Here is a 19128-nt window from a genome sequence, read left to right on the forward strand (position 1 = left end):
TAAGCAGCAGAGAAGCGGAAGGGCTGGAATTTTTAGTGCTAACTCTGTGTCAGTGCGGAGGTCCGGGAGAGAGAGCGCTTAAAACATTTTCCTCCCTTTTGACAGTTCTCTGCAGCGGCCTCTGGAGAGGAACTGCTCCTCTCCAGGTGCATACAAACAGGATTGCAACACTGAGCACCCCTCTGTGGTGCCAAAGTATGTTTGTAAATCAAGCTCTAAATGTACCAATCTTCTTCTCTAAGAAAGGTGATAGAAATAAATTATGTAGAAGACTACCTTGGCAACTGCATGACACATCTTAAGGGGCTGTTAAGCTCACCTTCATTAATCACTTTGTGATGTATTTTGTTTTCTTTCCAGTGTCTTTTGAAACTTTACCTTCTGTAAAATGCAGAATTGTGCATAAAATACACATTCTAAATGTCACAGGGACTGCTCAGAGTTGAGGTTCAAGCATATCAACTGCTATTAACAACTGGAACCTGAAGGTATCAAAACGTAGCTGTGGTAAGACACAGCTGTACCATGTTATCCAGAGGAGTCATTGCAGAGGGCAGTAGCTCTAGTACAGCTGTGTCACCAGATAGGAAATTCTTATGCTTTTTGGAGGCTTATGCTTATGGAGTCCAACTGCCTGTGTAATTTCCAGTGAACTTAGTATGTCCTCTCCACAGAGGTCTCCAAGTGTTAGCATGACCAGAGGTAACCCATTTTCCTCAGATCCAGTCTCCTCCAGCTGAGATAGTAATACAAATTTTTAACAACTAGCTTTTTGTTTTGGCCTTCTTGTCCTTTTTGTTTCAAGAACTTGTGTTTCACGTTAAAATGAACTGTGGAGGGAGGTGGTGATGAAATACAGTACTTTTGAATATGAACATCAAATGCATTTCCCTGCAATTATTTGACATTTAACTTTCTGCACATACGATAAACAAACATCTGGTATTTATTTTGGAGGATGCAAGCGATTCTGTAAGTTATTGCATGCTGTAAGGCTGTGATCTGAGATAGGCAGCTGTCTCCAAACCTGAAATCTTGACATTTCATTTCCGTGGCCAGAGTTTCAGCTTTGACTAACTGCAGTATGTTGCTAGTTCTTTTTTCAAATTTTGTTCACTTTCATTCAGATTAAAAAGCATATCTCTCTTGGAAAATGATGCCTTAGGGCCTTATCCAAAAACACAGCCTTTGATAATTGCCTGTGCTGCAATGTGACTGACTTTATTCGTAAGTACAAGACTGGGAGCAGACTTGCCTATAGGAATGGGCCCCTAACTTACAAGAAATGAGGAACATCCCAAGTGTGTATTTTTTTCCAGGAGAGAAATGTTCGTGTAAAAAAAGCCCCAGTTGTTCCTACTTCTAAAATCAGTTTCTTTCCTGTGAGAGCATATTGCAAGACGCTAGCTGTTTCTACATATGAATTACTTCCTCCCTATTTATTCTGCAATATCTTTTAGCATCCAGGAAAAATACTTTTATTGCTGTCTTACCGTCTCCAAAAAATGTGGGTGGGCGACATGTTTTTAAGACATAGATATGCAAGGGGTGGCATTTTATTAGAGACCAGTTAAGGAGAAGGAAAAAGAATAATATTTAGCTCTGCACAATGTATCATGTAGCAAATCTTAGCAAACTACTAGAGAAAGAACAACACACAACATACAAGACTTGAAATTAATATTGCTGCTTCCTGTCATCATACATAACCATGTCATAGTATGGAAGACCTTATTTTCAGAATGAAAATCTGTCTTGCTAAATAAAATACAGTCATTGTGGGAGCTGTAGCAAGGGAGCAGTTTTACCAGCTTTTAACAGTCCTACTGTAGGTCTGTTCAACAGCCTGAGAAAATAAAGGACAAAGTGCTGGAGTTTGATTAACAACAGGAAGCTTTTTGTTGTGGGCATCTCTTGTGGCTTGAAAAGCTGTATAATCCATCACTTGACACACCATACCAAAGTAAATATTTTTAGAGAACTGTGTCATTTCCCTAGATAGCATACAGTGCTCTGAGTCAGATTAACTGTTGTGATGCTTCACTATTCTGTCAAATATTTAATTAAGCAAGAGTTGATCTTTTTTATTAGGTGTTGCTGTTGATTTGATCAATCATGCTCTCCCATGATGTATACACAACTATTACTTAATTCCTTTATTTATTGAGCTTTAAGTAAAGGAGATTATAATGCTAAGTAAAAATGGCACAGGTTCTAGTAGAAACTCTGAAAATATTCTAATTAACTTGGTTGGAAAATTACTTCCAAAAGTCTTCATCCTTGAAACGACCACAACTCCTTGATTAATGACAGGGTGCAAATATTCATCCTGGGTTGAAGTGAAAATAGTTAAGGCTGCAAACCACCTCTGATCTTTGTGCAAAATTCTCAGTGATATTTCTGGCAGCTCCATAAAGGAAGTAGGGAAAAAATTTTGCCGTTAGTAAGATCTCTTCTGAGTCACTGAAGTCTTTCTCATTGACCTTGACAGCAACATCCTAAAAGCCCCAGAACAGAAAGCAGCTAATCACATGCTCAGCTTCTAGTCTGTGCCTAACAACTGTCCTCAGTCAGTATAGTTTACTGAACTGATGCTTATGTGACTTGGCAAAAATGGGAAGGCATGAAATAGAAGATGAGCAAACATTCATGTCAGAGAAATAGGAATGCTTGACAGCAAAAAGGAACTGAACTTTCTCCAGCAGTTGAAATATTCCTCACAACATTCACCTTCTTCCCAAATCCTTTTCTGCAGCAGAAAAAAATGCAAGTGTAAAGATTCCCCCAACTGAAAACAAACGGACTCAAAGGATGTTATCACATTGAGATACTGATGCTGGGGTTGCAGTATTGAGTACAGTAATTTTTTTTAGAAGCAGATCAGCCAGTTTCTACAAGAGAAAATTTAAGATAATGATGAAAAAGTATGACTGATGAACATAAGAGAACTTCAGTCATCATTATGGGGAAGGAAAAGATGCAGAAAGTGTAAGAAAAATGAAATCCAGAAACAAAAGGAAAAAAGAAAAGACAAGAAAAAAATGAAAGAAAAGGCCTCTGTGTCTCTGACAGAGGAAAGATAATGCTTGTGTGGGCTGTGTTGCATCTGGATTCATGGCACATTCTCCCACTCTTATGTTAATTTTTTTTTGCATAAATCAGAAGCAACTAATTAAAAAAGAAATATTTAATTCTGACATGTTCTTTGAACTGGTGTTCCATCTGGTTCTGTTTGAATAGTAAAATCTGCTGTAGTTGTAAAAATTGGCAAGCAGCACTCTAGCAAAGAGAAACAAAAGAGACTCAGTACAGCAGGTTAATACACTAGCATTTCAACTTGAGACATTTCCAGAATTCAGCAAACCAAATCGCTCCAGTATGGAAACTATAAAGATCAAATGTGAAAGAGAAATTCTGCGAGTGGGCCGGGAGAAGCACTGCCACTGGTACACATTAGCTCTGTGTGATATTTTTAGTGTGAGTCTTTGAAGGAGTTTGGTTTAAAAGCAAGGGCAATGCAATGCTCCCCTGAAATGGGCTCACTATATCGTATGAAATGCATCCAGTGCACATGCGGTGATAGGGAATGATCCTTCTGCTAGTCATTTGCAAGCTCCACCTTAAGCATTCATGTGGTGCTCTGGTGTGACATGATCGTTATTCAGAAGACTCAGAAAATACCTTCTTCTTAATTTATTTTTTTTACTTGAAAACTACTTAAAACCTGAACACCAAGATACAATAAACTCTGATAACAAAGGGAGGAAAATGTAATCGTATTGGGATTCTATAGACTCTGGGATCTAAGTAATCAGCATCTTATGCCATTCGAACCCTCTCTGTAGCAATGAAGAGAAAGGCTGATTAACTCCCAGTGCTTTAGAAAAAGATTGTTTTACATCTTGCAGAAGCATATCTTGCTGTGAAATATTACTTCTTTAAAATGAAAACCTTTGCTTCGGCACTACATTAACTTGCAAATGGATAACCTAAGACATGTACAATGACTTGGTCAAAAAAGGAGGAATGTGAATGGCCCCTTTCTCCAGCTAAGATACTTAGGAACCCTTGCTGAGCAATAAATGAGTCAGGAACGTAATACTTTTAATTAACGTTTTCTGAATACTTATTTGTAATTTACATTTAATTTTAAACCTGAGCTTAATCCTCTGATCTGGAATGAAGACAACTATTTAGTGCAGTTTGAATGTAACCTTCCCCAGTTTGTGTTAGAAACTATAGAAAAGGGAAACTCTATAGCAATACTTGCAGAACCACTCTTTTCTGAGAGAAGGACATAATTGTAGGACTTTTTTTCCCCTAAGTGTACTGAGCAACTAATGCACAAATGGGAAACAAGTAATCCAAAGCTTCTCTATCAGACTGCTTCACATGCGAATAACTGGGCTTTGGGTGGAAAACACTGAATTTTGTCTATAAAGTTCTTCTGTTGCTTTTTTTTGCCAGCTGCTGTCCTGTTAAAATCAGAGGGTACAGGCAGAAGGGCTTGAGTTGTAATACATTTTGGTATTTTGAATGTAAGTACAATATTACACATGCGTAAACACACAGAAATAACCTCTGCTTCTTCCTGTTTCGCAGCATACCTATGCTAATTGGGTAGGAAGCTGTTAAGTGAGGGGATGATATACTATGTAGAATTAAACCTCTACTGTCTCAGACAGCACATGTTGATGGTGTAGATAGATCTGACTGTGCAATCACTGTGTTCGGAGTGAGTTCCCCTAAAATCACTGGAATTCGCTATACTTAGATATTTTTGAAAGTTCAGGCTTTGGGCTTTCTATAAAAAATACCAACAAAATGAGGAAAAAGTGCCAGTGTCTAAGATTTAATATTTTTTAAGCCTAATTTCACTGGCAATTGGAATAGGTGTATAACCTGTGTCACATAGAAATATATGTATTTTCTTGTGATCAGCTTTCTCATCTTGGAAAATCGGCACAGTCTCTTTAAATCAGTCAGTCATCCACAGGAGTCTGCATTCACTTATTCTCTGTTAAATGGAACTGTCAGTTTTGTTGCACCAAAATTCGATTTTCTATTTCATACACATTGTGTATGATGATTTTAATTTACGACTGGGTCACCAAGCAAGTCACTGTTTTTTTAAAACATGAGTTTCTGCTACTTTCTAGAAAAATGTCAGGTAGCTGCAGTTAGGTGGTGTGGTGAGGGTACTGTAAATGTATGGTGAAAAACAAGAGATAAAGACTATACATGCAAAGATAATCTTGCTTTTTCCTTGGTATGTCCCTCATAGCTCTGAGGAAATGCACCGGTATAGAGGAAATACTTCCAAGGTTGTGATTTGGAAGATCTGCTGCTGAGAGCGGTGCTCTTGTCCTGTGCTGGAAGGGGGACAGCAGAAAGGATAGTGGAGGCCAGTGACTACCGAGACAACTTCCCCCCTGGTGCTAAAGCAAACCAGGGAGACTGGCTGCCCCCAGCTCTGCCCTTCTCTTAACAAAGCCTGCTCAAACTCCAGCCGTGGGGATTTCACTTCTAGGGTTTCTTTGGCCACATAATGGTGCCAGGTTTGTGTATAACCCCACTCTGCCTCTCTAAAAGTTGCTCTACCTCCAGCTATGTAAAGAGCAAAGCTTGATTTCTAAGTGCTGTGGCTTTTTAAAATAAACACAGGATATATTTTCTTAATTAAGCATATCATGAAAGGAGGGAACACTCCTATGGACAGTTAATTTTTATGGCCTGATAAGAGCATTTAAAAGTTATTCTGTGTTATGTCAGCCTTTCAGCCCATAGCTTGAGTTTAATAGTATTTGCAATGGAATAGCCTGCTCCTGTCTCTGTTAAGGCTGAAAGCCACCTTAGTCTATATTAACATAATCTATAACCTAAATATGACCAGTTAAAATACGCCCTGGTTTTATATGTGATAGGACAAAATGATGTTTTCAGCAGCTTCAGAGGATCAACACCAGAAATTATTTTGGCCCAAAGTGTTCAACACAGGAGGCTGAAATGAAGAGAAAGACCAGACTAGATAGGCACAGCTAGTTGGTGGAAGTTATGGGTAAACAGTGCTTCTCTGATGAGAAGCCAGTTGTTCCTGAAAACAGAAGAACCGAACCTCAGCTTAATGTTTGGTCAACTGTGTGTTCTCTGCTAGCAGGTTTTGTTTATCAGACAGCTATGGAGTTTACTCTGATGCCTTTTTAAAGAGTTTTTAAAACCTTGAAAGAAAACGTTAGAGGTAAAGCAAAAATGGAAGTACTTCCTTGTTGAAATATACCTTCTTTTTTTTTTTTTTTTTTCTTTTCTTTTTTTTGTGGGAAGAAGACAAATTGCTTTCTGAAGGCCAGGTATTTACCTCTTGGAAGAAATCTCATTTATCCTCCCACTTTACCTGTTTTGCTACTGCTGTGAAAATGTCACCTAATGGGCAGAACAGAATTAAACTGGGACAGACAAGCAGGATGATACAAGGACGGGAGGCAAATAATAGCTCAGGAACAGAAAAACTGGAGCATGGATGCTGGGATGGGGAAGGGCCCATAGGACTCATGAACTCTTCAGCTTCATACTACTGTGCAGGTGTGGAAAGAGTGAATAAAAATGCACAATCGTCTCTGCAAAGCACTCAGCAGTACACCTATCATCTCCAACCAGGGGTCGGCCCCGTGAGAACAGAGACCTTTAGCTCAGTAACAACTCTGCTTATTATAACATGCCTCAGCTGTGCGTTCCTACCCAAGGCTGTATTTCTAGCCACTACCCTCAGTCACTTAACTTCTAGCCTTGAGCTCTACCTCACCCGCCGTTTGACACCTGCCTAGTCTTGTAGATTAATTTATTTCTGCTGGACTCAGAAAAATCTCCTTCCGAGATACCTTCCTTCACATCTGCAGAAAGTCCTGGCTGCGGTGGAGCAGATGTGTTGCAGTGCCTGGTAGCTGGGTGGGCGAGGCTGCCTCAGCCCCCACAGGGTCTGCAAGCCATCTGGGAGAGAGCTCCCCTACCAAGCAGAATGGCACAAACAACTGATTTTTTGGCTTGATGGCAGTTTCAAAACCAGCAAACAATAACAAACGTTTTGAGTCAAGCCAAACACGTGAACCGGAAAAAAAAAAAGAGAGAGAAGAATGATTTTGTACAGAGTTTTTTAAGTGGCTTTAATTTCTGTGAAAGAAAGTAGAAGAAAATGATGTGATTTAAAAAAACCTGTGGTGTTTAGTTTAAAAACATATTTAAAGGTTTTAATTTCTTTCCCTCCTGGAACCAACTAGTGAAAGTGAGATAAATTTACAAAATTATTTTAGTAGATGCTGAATCAGTGCTTTTGCTGGACACATTTTTAATTCACTGTCTCAGCTCTACATGGCCATCTGTCTTGCAGCCGTTGAGGGGATGTAGGGCTGGACTGGGAAGTGGATGCATAAGTAATTACAGAGTTATATACAAACTACTCGGATCTCCGCATAATGGTTCCCCTGAAAGAACTGCAACTATTATAATGATTAGGCTGGTAGTGGAGGCTCGGAGGGGCTCCGCTTCTGCTGCTCCTCCATATGTTGCGCGCAGCATCACTTGAAGCCATGCCGGACTCCACTCTGTATTAGGGCTGATGCTGAAACATGTCAGAGGGAGGTAGAGAGGATTTTCTTCTAAACTGCATTTTGCACCTGCACTTCTGGAGCAATAAGGCTGCCAATGGTTTTGCACAGTTCTCTGAGCATCCCTTCAGCCTCCCCAGAGTGATAAATCTATGGCTGGGAACTTTCTGGTACTAAAATAGCTCTTAAAGCACTTTGAATAATCAAAAAAACCTTCATACTTTGTAGGGCCCTTTTATTTCTCCCTCTCCCTCTTGTCTAACTTCAGTACTTGCCTTTGTGAAACTCTACCATTTATTCCCATGTCACAGTAAATAAAGGTACGAATGTATCCTGCTGGGTCAATTAACCCTGGTTCTGCGCTGTGTCACAGTCTGTACTGGCTGTGATTTCCAGAAAGGAATATTCTTTTGTCATTCTTTGCCATGTGCAAAGTATGTTAAGACCATAAGATAACTGTAGCACTTTTCCACACAAAGCTAACTCTGCTTTTTGTAATTTCTGGAGTGCAGTTATGAACTGTAAAATGACGTGAACCAAATACATGACTTGTATTCTAAAGTGGTAGAGAAGACAAAGGACTGGCAGTTTTTGTGCTTTCATGTCAGTGTGCTCCCTAATGATGGGCAAGCCCCGCCACAAAGCCTCTGAACTTCAGCTCTCAGTCAGTCCTTCAAAGACTAGGAGAACTGGGAGGTTGAGGTTTCCCAAGTTTCATGTTATTCTATGCAGTAATATTATGCACTTCACTGCAACCTCCAAAAGAAACAGAAATAATAAGAATAAAAATAACAGGCATTGTTGACTTGCACTTCCTTGAGCTTTCATGTGAAATACTTAGATAAGCTTGCTCGGTAAAGTCAACCTAAACAGCTGCCTGATGTAAGAATAAACCTGTTAATGAAACAAATGTGCTGTGCAGCAGCATATATAAATACTGACTATATTTTTAAGTGAATACCTGATAAGGAAATAAGCTATGACACAGATGAAAGGTCAAGACACCAAATGATGAACTGCAATTATTTTCAGAAGTGCTACAGGAATAAATCTGTACTAATCTATATACCAGTTCACATCAGCGATGCATGCTCCTGGGTTTCTCTTACAAAGGAGCAAATAATGAAGAACGTAGGTTACCGCAAATGTAAAGGAATGAAGACAAATGTGGAAGGAAAATTCCACCTCAGAGGTCCCTCTCACTCTGGTGAAGTAGTGTATACATAGAAGTGTTTTAAATCAATGGAAGTATATTTTCCTTGCACGGGAGAGTTAGTGTTAAATAAACAACTGATATTTCAATCAGTGGAGGCGAGGGGGATCTCCCAGGTTGCTTTTTGAGGAGGCCTATTCTTGCCTCTCTCTGGCCTTTCTCCAGATCCCTAAATGCTGCAAGATGCAGAGGAAGAATTTTGCACCAGATCAGTTGATATTCCTAGGGCTGACCGGTCTAGGGGTCTAGAAAATTACTCTGCAAGAGTCGTCGGTGCCGAACAGATGGGTGGGGGACGAGGTGGAGGCAGGCAGGCAGAGGCCAGAGGGAGTGACCAGACCTGCTCCCTGTGCCAACCTCTGACTCCGTCCGTTTCCACATCGTACCAGATCTGTGCCCTGCTGAGAAACCCAGCAGCACAAATTTGGGCTGGATTAGCCATTTATGTCATATTAGCCAGAACACACAATAGGGAGTTCATCTTAGTGAATGGCTTTATGTCAGCTGCAGAATGACAGATAGTACCCAATGCAGAGTATAACGTCTATTTATGTTAACCTCCTGTTAACCTTTTTTGAACAAATTTGAACTGGCAGAGTGTGTTTATACCAGAGTAGTGCTTTTTGGTTTATGGCTGCAAAGTTTTGATCTGATACTAGGATTCTTAAAGCTGGATTTATAGTTTGTCCAACCCCAGCCATAATATGAACTGAAGATCTTGTGCTACTAACAAACATGCTTTGCTTTCTGGACAAGCTGGAGGTCTAGCTCAGAGTTACAGGATGAGAGAAAAATTGTGCCACCCAGAAACAATCATCCAGCTTGGCGGGAGTGTACAGATTTGTGTTATATGCATTAGAAGAAACGTTTTGATAGAAAACATACAGATTCTGCAGTAAAAGTACCCAGAAGGTGTTGCTCCTTGTGGGTTTGAAAACCCACGCCATTATAAGGATTGATGATAGCACAGGTTCCCAGTGACCCTGGTAACAGGCAATCAGTCTCCCTTCAAAACCACACACACGTGGGTCTCAAGTGTCTTTAGCTGATGGCAGCTATCCGGCCGGGCACTCCTCCTGGAGCTTCCCTCGCTCCTGCGCTGCCCTGGGGGGCTGCCGGCCGTGACCCACTGGGTCGCCCCTGAGGTGCAAGGGCTTGCTATGCACAGCGGCCCGTGGCTTCTGCTCAAAGGTTTCGGAAACAAGATGCAAAATGTTCCCTAAATATAAAGATTTCGCATGTTACTTTTTCAGATGAGTGTAAACCTAACTGCCGTTCTTAAATGCAAACGTTAAATCTACTCTGTAAAAACACAATTACTGCTGCCATGGCAGAAATCAGTTGTCCCTTTTGAAGGAATGCCTTGAAAATGCAATCATAAAATCCCTGCATGTTATGGATTTCATTAACATTGTACTCCCCTAGGATTCCCAATTGCACAATAACAGGAGTTCTTTAAATTTTAAATACCACAGACAGGAACAGTTTCACTGAAACCAGATGTGAAACCCTCGCACTGGCCTTCTTACTGGTTCTAAGTACTGAAACTGGCTGGTAATTGATACCTATTAACATGTTTGTTGTTCGGATTACAGAAATGGAAACACTATACTATTTTTCCTGTGAAAGGATACCTTAATGAGGGACAATGACTTACGTTGCAATGGCAGTTCCCTGCTCTTGATTAGATTAAAGACCTGTTTTTATTTTTTATTTTAAATTATGCTATTTCACACTGAAGGGCAATCGAGTGTGTGAAATGTAAGTGTAATAAACAGGTAGGCTGAGCTTAAGGTTGAGGAGTTAATAACGTCCCATATGACAATAAACTAACTTCATGCTTATTTTTGGCAGGTCTTGCCTCATGCATATCTTTATTGCATTCATATTAGAAAATCCACAGACTTTATTAATGTGTTTTTAAAAAAGAAATTCAATCTGGAGTGACTCTGTTTCTGATTATAGAGTCACTCCAAAATCTCAAGGTAGTTGAGCAATTTTCAAAAGTGTGTTTGAGGGTAAAAATAAAATGGAGATAGTACTGTGCAGACTTATGGTGTGACTGTGCTATGGATATTTCGAATCTAAGCTTCGACATTGATTTCCAAACAATTAAGGAAAGGAACGGACAGGCAACTTTCACTTAGCAGAGCCCGGCAAGCAGGTGGCACTCAGATGAACTCGGGAGTTAGTACCTTGTCAGCCACAAAGGAGCAATCTAGTTTTTTCACCAAAGAATGGGTTCCACATCCACAGATGGAATTCATGCAAATCCATTACTAACAACAAGCCAACACTATTTTCTTAATTCTTTTCAGCGAAATGGTCCAAAAGACGTCAACACCTCAATGGAGACAATCATATCGCATGCCCTCTAGACGTCCTCTATAGATACCAATCTCCCTTTGCTGATACTTAACTGAGGTTTTCTGTTTCTTTTGTTTTAGCAAAAACATTAACCTTGAAAGGAGGGGTAAAAGGAAAGGAAAGGAGAACTAAAATATTTCCCCTATATAAAAAAATGATACACTAAGGAAATTAGTATTTGGAGCTGAATTTTCAAGCTGCTTTGCCCATGTATGGATTGTACATATCTCATATATATGATGTAGTTGCATATGCATATTAGCAGTCGGAAGGCAGACATCACTACTTAACCAGCTGCAGTGTGTGTGCAGGTATGGAAACCCGCAATTGTGAAAAGATTAATGAATACTGATATACACAAAATCTTTGTCTCTCAGACAAGGGCACATAGGCAGAAATTTTCACTTTGAAAGTTCCAAGTTCAGCATTGCTGTATCCTTCAGACTGTTTTTTGCTGTTGAAGATTTTCTAGAGTTCTTGCACTGTACAACAAAAATCCATTTACACTCTACTGCTCAAAAGCAAATACTTCACATGACTAGTTTACAATAGCATACAAAACAAAACAGAACAAAGTGACCTCAGTCCTTCATATACAATGTCTTCCTCCTTTTATAAAATATTATGATTTTTTTTCAGCGGGTAATTTCAGAGTATTTTATTAGTTGCATGTCCTTGGTTGTTTGTCTGTAAACTCTTACGGAGATGAACATCTGTTCCTGGGGATATTTGTACAGAGGAAACATGGGATTTCAATATTTTATCCAGATACAGACTTGCAACATGTGCTTATTGCCAGTGGCATCGAGCCTTTGTAGAAGATGGCAGTTCACATGTGCAAGGACCCTGCTATTGAAGTGCCTGATGGTCTGAAGCGCTTAGCACCCATCTCAAGATTGTCAACTAAGTTTAACAGGAAAGCATTTAGAACACATTTGGAAGTCTGAATTAACAATGTTAGTATTGAATTAAACCATAATAAATAAGTATAAGAATTAATATCCTCCTGATACAAATGGAACCAAAGATGAGTTAAACCGTTGTACCTTGTGAAAAGCCAGGGGATGGCATACTCAATCTCCAGCCTAGCTTGGTTGCTTCTGCTACGTAGGTTGAGTGGTAGAAATGATTAACAGCTCCTCTGCGACACGTGTTAAGCACACCTATTGAATGCAATGAATCTTCAAGCAAGACTTTGTAGGCTCAGTCTTGCAAACAAGACCCAGCTCTGCAGCGAAGGCTGCTACAGCCTAGTTGCTCTGTTGTGAAGTCTGCCTTGGGGGTGCCAGTGCCTCCACAGGGGCCCTGGGCAGTGGAGGAGATACACCAGGCCAAGACTGCTCAGGGAAATGGTTCCAAACCGGGGGCTGGGTGAAGCAGGTGAGAGCCGTGGCATGAGCGTGAGCAGTACAGCATCCAAAGAACCACCAACTTCTTGGCTGATGTGGTAGCTGGAGGCAGTGTAAAGATGCTAAAAATTATGCTCAGTGGTTTATGGCAGAAGGCAAAGGAGGCTGAGAAGTTCATGGGCAGGAGGCCTGAAGTACTCCGAGCTGTTTTAAGCATAAACCCCAGAGTAGCTTGGATTCTGTTATGTGTTTATTATTAAGAAAGTTAATGGTTAAAAAAAGTCCGTTGAAAATTTTTCTCAGAAAGATCTAGTTCTAAGTGAAAGGATTAAGCTCTCTCTATATATGTACGTAGTCATCATAACTTAATAAAGTTAATAAGCACACACAACACATGAATGAGATTTGACTAGCTCTCTTGTTTTGATTATCCAGTCATAAATGCGTAAGTGACAGCAGAAAAGAAGGAAATAAAGAAAAAGTGGCAGCCCTCTGACCAGATGAAACACATGGAATTTGATTCTGATGCATTCCACCCCTTTTCCATGTGCATTCCATGGATTGCAAGTGGCAATGATTAATAACAAGCCTTGCACTTAGATAAGGCTGGGGAGATTTTAGCATTTATTCCTAAGTAAGGAAAAAGGATCAACAGATTTTTTTTGCCGCTCTGAAGTCTGGTTAGGTCCATCATACATGATTACCAAGTTTCCAAGAGCTCGGGATGTGTAGGGGCCCCTAAGCAGGACACCTGAGAGTCCCATTGTGTGTCAAGGATCAGAAATGAAAGATTTCCCCCTCTTTCTTCCCTTCACTAACTGCTACTCAACATATTTTTAAGCTTTCTTGCAGACAGCAAACCTCACAGGAAACACCAATGTGAACATTCGTATGGATAGCTAATAAGGCATTGTTTTTATATGTCAGTTAGTAATTTCTTATAGAAAACAACAGAAGCAGGAGGAATCTTTCAAATATATGAACAAGTTTTCAATATTAGTAATATTGATCTAATATGTGGAAGTAATATTGATCTAATATGTGCAAGCCTTTCTCTTAGCTTTTGCCAACAGAAATAGAATCTAGGTTACAACTAAGAAGTGTAAGTCAACCAACACTTAAGATAAATCAGTGGTTTTTTCACCTAACGATATTAATACTTGCCTGCTAGTATAGGTTATTTGTATACAGGAATTCATATGAATAATTATAACCTGCTCAGGAAACATGCACCATTAAGCTATGGACCTGATAACAAATAGCAAGCAACAAGCCCAAGTAGACTGACTGACCTCAAGGAGTCTCTTTGTGGCAACAAATGTTTGCATAATTTCTCCTGTATTAACAGAGCAAAGCTGAGGCAGCCAATCTTGCTAATGAATGTTGTGTTTAAGGATGTGGAAGAATAGCCACTAGACAGACACCACTGAACTTATTTCATGTGTGACATTCTAGAATGGACATAGGTCTTCTGAGGTGAAATCTGAGTGCATGAAAACACCATGCTGTATTAATGCTTAACTGTAATCAGCTAGAGACATAGCACATGCTCAGTTTACTGGGACATTCCACTTTAAGTGCATGTTAAACTAATATTGACTTTTCCACTAAACCAAAATCTCTGTTATTTGTGCCCAGAAGACTGAAAAAACAATAGACGTGGGAAGCAGAAGAATTAATCTTCCTGACCTTTTCTTTTTTTATACCTTTGGGAGTCAGTCTTTTTTTGTGTGTCTAATAGGGAATGTGAGCTATTCACTTGCAATGATTCGTAGATTATGTAGAAATACTTTACTGTGTTATTTTTTTTCTTTCTTTTGCATTCTCCACATTTGATAAACTCCACAGAGTATTATTAATAATATCTTTAAAACATTATCTTTTTACCTGTATCCATTCTCTAATGGAATCTTCCCCTGGGGTCCATCCATTCTCAGGGTAATTTAGCCGGGACCTTTCTGAAGACCAGATAGCGCTGTACTGGGAGGAGACAGTGATTTGATCAGAGTGAATTTCTCCTGACTCCATGCCCAGTGGTTCCATGCACTGGAAATCTGAAGAAAAATAAATTACCATCATTATTATGGTCAGCTTTTTGATTTAGACTTTGAATAATAAGAACGTTTTCCTGCTTTGAATATGAATATCTAAAGAATTTATTTTTATGTGACTTTGAATTCTTTAGCAACTTTAAGTGAGGCAGTACTGGGCTTATGGTGTCATTCTTAATACTGTCATTTGAGTTGCCATGGCAATTCCTGCAATAATAATGCTATACAAATATTTTTAGCCCAGCATTGTAGCCATTTCAATATAGGACAATAGAATTCTCTTTTCTAGGGTAGCACAGGCACTTCTGTGGATTCATAATATAAAACAACGTATGTTCAACTCATAATTATGCACAAAGCCAGGAAAGACAAACCAGATGACTGTATAAAATAATTTTATTTTAAAACTATTTACTCCAGTACAAAAAGTATAAAATGTTTTAAAAATATTATTAAAGTTCTAGGCATCCTCCTTGCATCCTGGACACTGGAAAGAAAAGATTGACAAAATTTGAATCCAGGCCAGAAAATTATTGACCTAAGGGAATTACCACGTCGTCCATAACGTGCTGTATTTTAAATGAGTTGATCATGTCCATTCAATCTCTTTTTGTTGACACAAAAATTACCTAGGTAATTTAGAATCAATTGACGCCCTAGTCACTATATTGAGTTCAAAGCATGATAGGGCATGGAGACTAAATTCTTCCTTCACTCTTCAAAAATAAAGGCTCCAACCCCCACCGAAGCAAGAGAGGCCGGTGGCTTTAGACGGATCCTGACACCCAGATGCTCATGCATCCCCCTGTCAGAAGTTTACCAACCCCATTGCAAGGGCAGGAGAAAATAACATGTGCTTATGGTTCTGTGCAGGGACTTCATAGTACATAAATATAATTCATTCCTTCATTAGCAGTTTAAATTAAAATACCAGCGTGTGAAGTGGAGGCCCTGACATATGAGTACATACTCCTTTTTATCATACCTTCTCTGGAGCTGATGTATCTCTAACAGAGGGGTGGATCCTGAGCTTTTAATAAGCAAAGTTCTGATTTTTCAATGAAAATTAAAATATTCTGAAAAAAAAAAGTTTAAATCTTTTATCTGGGATCCAGAAACTTCTATTCAGAAATCCTCTCACAGTACCTCACAGGAGTTGTAGTTAGGGTGCCCATAACCGAATTATCAAACTTGCTGCCAAACTGCATTTCCCGCGGCGTACCACCCTTTCCCCCATTTCTGTGCTGCTTCAACTTATTAGGGGCCTTGGGTGAAGTATTGAAGCTGAACTACATTAGGGTAAGACTCAAAGTAAATTAACTTCTGCTTGGAATCAGAAGGAGAGCCCTAAGCCACTACAAAGAATGCAAGACATGGTAGGTGGGACTCATATTAAAATATCTAAAAAGTAGGTGTCCAGTTTGATCTAGACATGCGAGCTTTCCCTGTGGTCTGCTGAGAGGGACAAGTACCTCCTGGGGGCATCTTACATGGCTGAGATATGTGGGCTGTGTTGTCTTCTGGAGGTGACCCTCTCTGTATTGAAAACACAAAGAGCAAGGGTGGCGGAAATTAAACGAGAAGAATCACTCCTCTGTCCAGGCCTGAATCATAGAAAATGTTTCCTCTTATCATCCAAAAGGGTTTTCACACACACTAACTTCTCCTGTTCTGTTGTCCTGTGTTTAAAAGAGCTGAAGACATCCCAGCATAGCAGATATTATTAATTCTGGCTCCAGTGTGATGATGCCTCTACAGCCCAGGTAGAGATAACTGTGGAGGAGATGAACATGGGGACCCAAGTTGCCTGTGCTAGTTAATGACAGGGTAGGAACAGCACCTACATAAGGAGAAGCCAAACTAACTGGAGATACAGTCTGACAGAGACAGAGGAGAGTGCTTCCCATCCACAGAGGCTGGGTATGTGCCATTCCCTCTTACTGGTTATGCATGTACAAGAAAGCTATTAAAGAGGCAAGGGTAGGAAGAGAGGTGGGGAGTAATGGAGATAATTTCAGTTTGCTCATTTTTCTTCTGTTCCTTCTAAACAGGTACATCAAATCTGGATAAATCTGCTCAAAACCCAGTAAGTTGCAGAAAGGAGAGAGAGTATGATTTAAAGTGTGTGTTTTATCATTGAGGAAAGCAAGGAAATCTGCAAGGACATGGTGTAACACAGCCTGTTATTTTCCTGCATCTCCCTCACTTCATTTCATTCTCCGTCCAAAGGGTAAGCATGAAAATGAGGCAACTGGGAAAAAAATACGAGACAGAGAACAAAGCTTAGATAGCTTATGAAATGGTTTAACAAGAGCACATGTATTAAATGGGTTCTTTTTATTCAACAAATCAATCATCAAAGCTTATTCCATGTGATAAAAGAAGGCTTGGGGTAGTGCATTCATTGTTCATGTTTCATTGTTTTAATGCAAGTGTTCAATTGCTCTGTATTCCTGCGTTTCCTTGGTCAGCACAGTTTTTCACAATAATTACCCGAACTTCCTGGCAATAATGTGGAATAAAACTGTAAGGAGAATTCTGCTTCTTGCACTGCTTTTCAAAGGGCAGCTGTTCTTTAAAAAAAAAAAAAAAGAAAAAAGCAAGACAGAACCAACCCTTCCCCACCATCTTATTTATTTAAGGTTTCTTTAAAGTTTTATGCAACACCTGGTGTGCAAGAAGACATAACAGAATATTTTCCAAGAAGCTCTGCAGGATAGATAAATACTGACCTTCTGATACACTGCTCTGCGACACGCTGTAGTTTGCTGAGAATCCCTCTTTTGCTATTGCACTGTCAGTGTAAAATACCATTGAAAGGATCCCTGTCGAAGACCGGACACGTCCTGGGTTGTTTTGCCCACAATAACGCCCTATGTGCGGGCCAACTGCAAAGAGACAGGATATAATAGTAAACTACCAGTTCTACTACAATAGATGCCACTACAATAGCCTTCTGAAGAGAGTCCCTCAGCAGGAAATAGTGAACCTCTACAACAGTTCAAAATCACAATCTCATCAATAACTTAGTGGTGAACAATAAATTGCTTATCCTACCCCAGTAATCCTACTTCTAAAATGTTCCAGATAGCACTCCATAAACCTCTGAAAATGTAAAGAACCAGGATTTTAAAAAGTGTCCTTTAAAGTGTGCAGAGAGGGCAACAATGCACAAAATTATATGTACAAAACACCTGAAGTATTTTCCAAAGTGTGATTGAAGCACCTATTTTATGACAAGGACATCTGAATGGCCTGATTTGCCCACCCAGTCTACAAGATGCTCTGGGAATAGAAGTTCAAACAGCACCTTCCAGGTTTTAAGCTCAGTACTGCAAATAATCTGTTAATTTTATAGTGAACTTAGAAAAACATTTTTGCACTCATGTTGTGACTATGACCAATGACTCTTTATGCCCTGCTATTTAGCCTTTCAGCACACCCTCACAGATCTTTTGCCCATATGCTCGATATTAAAGAATACTGTAAAAGAATTCAAGAGGAATATCTTAATCCTTTCAAAAGAGCAAGGATTTCTTAAGTATATCTCCAGTCACAGAACACACACACATACACACATACATGATCTCTCTCAGTGTTAATAATGTATAAACCAATTCCTGATATTTTTCTGGATTTCCTGTGCAGTGAGATAATCTTTTTCCTTAATTAAGCTACTCAATTTGCAACCAACATATGTGGCCTTCTAGCACTTGAGCATTCCCTACAGATAGGTCCCTAGGTTGTTGAATAGTGGTACGTCTGTGCTTACAAACAATATGAAAAGATAATGCTGAAACCTATCCATGGAGTCAATCATGAAAATAATCATAAGATGTCATTCTAATGCTTACACCACTGGCTTTCCAGGCTTAAATTAACACCTTGTCATTTCTCTAGGAAGTCCATATCACTTTCAGTTTAAAACAGAATATGTTTATATATCCTAATTATTCACAGTTCAAAGAAAATCCTTAGCTAACATAATTTTGTAGTCATTTATTGGCATTTTCCAGCAAGTAAAACAATTCCAGCTTGGAATAACTTTATTATGTAAGCTACACATTTCTGTGAGGCCCTAGAGTTGCCAGAAAGACGGGGCTCAGATGTTATAGCTCTTGCTGCCAGCATGTGCTTTTCTATCCATATTCTGGCCATAGTTAGTCTTCAGTTGCCTTGGCAATCCCATGGCATTTAAAATACCTGCCAGTTCAGCCCCTTTCCACCAGGATTGTTCAATGCAGTATTGATAGAATGAAACACCCTATAGAGGATATGAGTTGAATTCTTCCTCATACTAGAAAACATTAAAGCTTTACAGTTTTATTATTTGGAGTGAGAAAGTTGTTTTAGACTGTTACTATTAGTGGCTTTTTAAAACCACAAAATAATGCCCCCACTCCAATTGCTGCAGATTTGGTGGTGGTTTTTTTTTTTTTTGCTTTTGCATTTTCTATGTGCAAACAGCTCTGATCCTGCTCTTTCCCATGATGGCTTTCAACATTATAGCAGTTGATGCTGCTCTGAACTGCAAGAAAATAAGGAGGATA

At 39.5% G+C, this 19128-nt stretch overlaps 1 protein-coding gene across 3 annotated transcripts in view; it reads right to left on the reverse strand.

Annotated features, from left to right (window-relative positions):
* NRP1 (neuropilin 1) overlaps positions 1 to 19128 on the reverse strand; it is a 117213-nt gene that overhangs the window by 38752 nt on the left and 59333 nt on the right. For all 3 annotated transcript variants that reach the window (XM_052805954.1, XM_052805943.1, XM_052805934.1), the window contains exons 6-7: positions 17311 to 17466; positions 14415 to 14581 (exon numbers count right to left, since the gene is read on the reverse strand). In XM_052805954.1, the coding sequence (XP_052661914.1) occupies positions 14415 to 14581; positions 17311 to 17466 (323 nt within the window). The remainder of the gene's footprint in view (positions 1 to 14414; positions 14582 to 17310; positions 17467 to 19128) is intronic.

This window comes from Harpia harpyja, chromosome 1, assembly GCF_026419915.1.
Source record: "Harpia harpyja isolate bHarHar1 chromosome 1, bHarHar1 primary haplotype, whole genome shotgun sequence".
Lineage (NCBI taxonomy): Eukaryota > Metazoa > Chordata > Aves > Accipitriformes > Accipitridae > Harpia > Harpia harpyja.